At 36.9% G+C, this 6,326-nt stretch overlaps 1 protein-coding gene across 1 annotated transcript; it reads left to right on the forward strand.

Moving 5' to 3' along the window:
• Positions 1-2,159: 2,159 nt before the first annotated feature.
• Positions 2,160-5,631, forward strand: LOC127441454 (transcription factor JunD-like). The gene has a single exon (XM_051698908.1). It carries the CDS (start codon positions 2,511-2,513, stop codon positions 3,306-3,308), a length of 798 nt encoding a protein of 265 aa, XP_051554868.1. The 5' UTR covers positions 2,160-2,510; the 3' UTR covers positions 3,309-5,631.
• The last annotated feature ends 695 nt before the right edge of the window (positions 5,632-6,326 follow it).

A 6,326-nucleotide genomic window follows, 5' to 3' on the forward strand; every position in this document is an offset into this window, starting at 1 on the left:
ATTTCAAGCTCGATTACACTTCCTAGTGCCATCAAGCACTCTGCACATGCATTAATCATTAGGAAGAGTTATCAAGTTTGAAATCATGATTGTGCCAAGAGACTGCAATGGCAAGATGTACAGTGAAAAAGGAGTTATGTTTTGGACTGTTCTCAGCAAATCAATTGGATCACTTCTGAAGACATGGATTAAATCAATGGAGTTTCATAGAATACTTTATGCTGCCTTTATGTGCTTTTTGGAGCATCAAAGTTTTGGACACCATTCGCTTGCATTGTATGGACCTACAGAGCTGAGATATTCTTCTAAAAATCTTCATTTGTGTTCTGCAGAAGAAAGAAAGTCATACACATATGGGATGGCATGAGGGTGAATACATGATGAGAGAATTTTCATATATACAGTATATATAAATTATACATATATATGTATATGAGGGTGAGTCCAACCAATCAGTTTATATATATATATATATATATATATATATGTGTGTATATATATATGTGTGTGTATATATGTGTATATATATATATATATATATATATATATATATATATATATATATATATATATATATATATATATGTGTGTGTGTGTGTGTGTGTGTATATATGTGTATATATATATATATACATATACATATAACCCATTCACAAATAGTGTGTGTTTTCCACTCTGTTCTGCATAATGAAGCCAATCACATCCATCCATCTATCTATCTAATTAAAAAATAAAAAAACATAACAGCTCTGTATCAGAGAAATGCATCATCCTGAAGAACATATTTTTTTGGCTGAAAATGTGGGATAACTGTCTGTTACACTCTTATTCATCTCCTCCTGTGATAAACTGTAATTTCCAAAGCTAAAACTATGGAAAATTCGCTGTCTTTATCCACCCACTCACACGCTGCAGCTCTGCACATCATCACCCCCGCTTCATTCACCTGCCTCTGCGTCAGACCCCATGTCAGTGTTGCCATAGCAACAGATGATGCTGCTGACATCTACAGATGTCATCCCCTCCCATTGAAATCTGTGTATATATTCTCTCTCTCTCTGCTGTATTGCCTGAGGATTTATTTATAGAAATCCGACAGCTTGCCAAAGCAACTAATTCAATTTATGAATTAATTCAATTTCACTTCAAAGCACCATAACACTCCTTAAGATTAAGTTCTGTGCACGGAGTACAGTTATCATGTTCCTTTCAAAGATTTTATTTGAAAGGTCAAAAATTAAGTTATTGAGTTCATGCAGACATTTTTAATATGACTGCAATTTCAAGTAGGTTTTAAATATTTTGCATACAATATATACACAACATTTTGCTGTAAAATATAAATAATGAACAAATGGTAAATATCACCATATGCTCAGAGAACAAAACTGATCATTTTTTGGGATAATCCAAGTAAAAAGCATGACTTATGCAACTATTGATATAGGCTACACAACAGAAACTACATTTCATGTTCAGCAGTTTTAGCAGTAGCCTATATTATCCAAAATGTTTTCGTTTTGTTTAGTTTTTTCTTACATCTGACAACCATGCATATCAATGCATATAGTTCCAAACATCTTCTTTCAGAGCGATATCAGAATCAGTCAGCCACGTGTGCTCACAAGGAGTTTGATTTAGTTTACAGCCACTCTTAGCACTTACATTTAACAGCCTATACACGAAGATAACAATAATAAGCATCTAAGTAAACAGAAAACTAATTTACACGAGTGTGCAAACTCGATTTAGTGCATTGCAACAATATAAATGTATATTGTTACATAATATACTGCTGTATTGCATAATGCTAAAGAGAGAGAAATACAGTACATGTAGCCATGCATATCTGTGTAGATCACATATAAAAAAAAATTAAAAAAAAGAATATATACATATATACATAGCCTTTATCCCACAATGTTAAAGGTGCATCTTTCACTTTGTTTGCTTGCATTATTTCTTATAATTTAGTCTCTGTTCATACATAATTATGTGAATTATTCAATTATATAAAGAGTGGAAACACTGTATCAAACAACCTTTTTCAACCAGACAGCCTTGTTTCTATCCCCACCCTCGCGCGCTCTACGCACTCTATGACATCAACCCACAATGCACCGTACTGTTTACCGTTTACTCGGCGTCTCCATGGCGACAGCAGCGAGCACCGTCCCTTATGCAAATGAAACCGGAAGAAAACGTCATCGTTGGCCAATCTGAGCGCTCTGAAGTGACATAATGGAATTTTTGAGGATAGAAAACTTGCAAATGCGTATTGACGCCCATAGATAACATTTTACGCGCCGGGCGAAGAAACAACAAGGATGTTTTAATAAAGAACAATATAAATCGCTCAAGTGAAGATACTACGTTATATAAAAGCACAAGGGAGGAAAACAAACAAAAGAAATGGGTCTTTCGGATACCAAACCCGGCTCATCCCTCCACAGGGTGTAGTATGGGAACAAGAATAGGACGATTGCTATCCAAGGAATATATCATCCATAATGATGAAGAAAGACATGAGTTTGAACCTCGACGACCAGAACAGCTCCAGTCTAAAGCCAGACCTCCGGGATGCCGAGGGAATACTTAATTCACCCGACTTGGGACTCCTAAAGTTGGCTTCTCCAGAGCTGGAGAGGCTGATCATCCAGTCCAATGGGATGGTGACCACCACGCCGACCTCCCAGTTCGTCTACCCGAAGTCGGTGAGCGACGAGCAGGAGTTCGCAGAGGGTTTCGTCAAAGCCCTGGAGGATCTCCACAAGCAGAACCAGTTAAACGGAGGGCCGTGCGTTCCCCCGACGCTCAACAGACTTACCACCGGCGCCACCCTCGCTTTGCCCACGGATCTTCCCGTGTACACGAACTTGAGCGCGTATGGAAGTACCAGCGTGAACTATTCCACGGACACCATTCACTTCCCACCGCCGCTGTCCGCGCACCCAATGGCTGCGCAACAGCAGCAGCAGCCGCCCAAGGACGAACCGCAGACCGTGCCGGACATGCAGAGCTTCGGCGACAGTCCGCCGCTCTCCCCCATTGATATGGACACGCAAGAGCGCATTAAAGCCGAGAGGAAGAAACTGCGCAACCGGATCGCCGCTTCCAAGTGCCGCAAGAGGAAACTGGAGCGGATATCACGACTTGAGGACAAAGTAAAGAGCCTGAAGACACAAAACACGGAGCTGGCCTCCACGGCCAGTGTGCTGAGAGAACAAGTGGCACAGTTAAAACAGAGAGTCATGAACCATGTCAATAACGGGTGCCAATTACTGCCTAATCAAGTTCAAGCTTATTAGAGAACATATTTGGGGAGTTGACTTGCACGTTTTTTCTAACATCAAGATTTTTGGTTACATTTACATGTAAGCGATAGGCAGTGTTGGGTAAGTTACTCTAAAAAAAAAAAAAAAAAAAAAAAAAGTAATTAATTACTAACTACTAATTACATCTTCTACAGTGTAATTAGATTACTGTACTAATTACTTTGAAAAGTAACTGCATTATTTTTACTAATTACTTTATAAAATCTTTATCAACCTCAACCAGATGAAATATACAAGGATGGACATGAAACTGTTCTTTTAATTCTTTCAAATAAATCATATAAAATCAAATAAATTATTAATGAACTGGCCAAAGAATTTAAAGGGGCAGCGTTAAATTAGAAAACACATTTTAACATTAGACGGTAAATTTCGATATTAAATTCACTATTGTTTTATATAGAATTGTCCTATAGTCTATTGAACACAATTACATCAGAAGTAATTGTAATTAAATTACTGAAAAATTAAGAGTAATCCTTTACTTTTTTCAATGAAAAAGTAATTTAATTACGGTAATTAATTACTTAGTAATGCATTACACCCTACACTGGCGATAGGTTACGAGAGACCGTGCTATATTGTGAAGGTGTTGTTAGGCACGACGCGATATTCACAGAGTATTAATTCACAAATAGAGTTTAATTCGGCACGGCCTCAAGTGCCCCATTGCATATGTGAAATGATAACTACATAAAATATTTAGGGCTTTTTTTTTTCCATTCAAACCAAGGGCGTAGCCAGGAAATTAATTTTGGGTGGGCCTCAATAAAAATGGATGGGCCAAGTTTAAACAACAGAGAAGCGGCGCAATTAAACTGTTCTTTCACACTTTCAGGAAATCAGAATTTATCCATTTTTATTTTTTACTATTTTATAAATATATATTTGAAATATACAAATCAAAGAATAATCTCTAATATTCTAGGTGGGCCTAATTTGGGTGGCCCCGGCCCACCCTTGGCTACGCCACTGAACGAAACGTTATTTTATTGGGCATATTCATTAAGCACTATCCTTCCGTTAGATGATATAGTCTTGCAGGTGAGCAGGATTCACGTTATTTAAAAATCGTGTATTTTGCCAAGAACACTGTATTGATCAATCATCATTGGGACTGAAGCTATCCGTTTTAGAAATATGTTTATATCATTATAAATATTTTATTTAATAGCTACCCAGATAGCGCACGTATGTGCATATGTCTACCAGATGGCGCATTCTAATAAACATCTGCTAAACATCTTACAAAGGTCAGATTTACAAGAATTCTCAAAGACATCTGCTAAATGTCTTATTGACATCCGAGAGCATACGTCTTATAGATGTATTGCAGATGATCAAACAACCTTAAAAAAACGTCTTCCATATGTATTTTGGAAGATGTGTATTCATGTATTCATATGTGTGTTGTAAACACACACATCAAGTAGATGTCTGGATGATGTACGTGTGCTATCACGGTAGTTTCGGTCAACTAATTAGTTCCACGAGTGCTGATATTTGGAACAACAGCACTGGAACGTTTCACTGTTTGTATCGCTCCACTTATATGTGATAACGAGGTAGTTGATTGGCTGTCAGTCCTTGCGTTGCTTAGCAACACGCCAGGCTCGATCGCGTTTTGTCTTGTTTTTATTATAGAACACATTGTTAATTAACAACTCGTTATTAATTATGTTCTTTGTTGTTTTATGATAATTTCAAAAAATTTTCTGAGCTGCATCCATTAGCATGTCACACTGCTTGACGTATGTCAACTACCCATTTACTGATGTATGGGGGTCACAAAATAAACTCACCCTTCCAGTGACCAGTCATGCTCTTTTGGACTGTTGTAAAAGACACTACAGGTGCTGATGTTAAAAAAATATATATATAAAAAATGGTTTAATATGTTTACAACATTTTGTAGCAAATGGACTTAAAGCATGCCCGATTGCATTGGAAGACAACTGCAATTGTGCAACATTATTTGATCTCATCACAGAAGATCCAAGCAGCTGTATTTTGCATTTGCATGCCTGAGACAAGCTCAACATGAGTGCAACCAAACCCAACAAAGATGTCATGCATGTACGCTTCATGTCTAAAGCCTTATTTGGCAATAAGCACTTATTAATCAATGACTGTATCTGTTTTATATACAACTATTTACAATGTCTTATTTTATGTTCTTTGGAATTTTTCTGTGTTGTGATGTAAACTTTTCACCTGTCATGTGCTGTGTGCTGCATTTTTACGTTTCCAATGTGATGATGTGTACATGAAGCATCATTAAAACCTGTTCAATTCACCTGTCCACCTGTTCAGTTGATATAACTGTGTTAATTGGCAGTTGTGTACCCATGCATATAGAGATTACATACATAGCAAGTCCTATTTAAACTGTCAGCATATTTAAGAGTTAGATTCTTGGGCATTTTGTAGATGCCCAAAATTTTGAAGGTGTAGAAAGATTGGACGTTGCCCATAATACAATGCAGAAATGGAGCCTAATTAGAAAATGAAAATGTTACTCAAAGTCAGTAAAAACTAAAACTACTTACTCTTAAATGTCCCAGCAAAATGTCATAAGAAGAGCATGTGATTTAAAGGAATATTCCGGGTTCAATACAAGTTAAGCTCAATTGACAGAATTTGTGGCGTAATGTTGATTACCACAAAAAAATTATTTCAACTCATCCATCCATTTCTTAAAAGAAAGCAAAAATCGAGGTTATAGTGAGTTGATTACAATGGGGCCAAGTTTTGGAGGGTTTAAAGGGATATTTCACCCCAAAATGAAAATTCTCTCATCATGTATTCACCCTCATGCCATCCCAGATGTGTATGACTTCCTTTCTTCAGCAGAACACAAATGAAGATTTTTAGAAGAATATCTCAGCTTTTTAGATCCATACAATGTCAGCGAATGATGAACAAAAATGTGAAGCTCCAAAAAGCACATAAAGGCAGCATAAAAGACTCCAGTGGTTTAATCCATGTCTT

This window comes from Myxocyprinus asiaticus, chromosome 5, assembly GCF_019703515.2.
Source record: "Myxocyprinus asiaticus isolate MX2 ecotype Aquarium Trade chromosome 5, UBuf_Myxa_2, whole genome shotgun sequence".
Taxonomy (NCBI): domain Eukaryota; kingdom Metazoa; phylum Chordata; class Actinopteri; order Cypriniformes; family Catostomidae; genus Myxocyprinus; species Myxocyprinus asiaticus.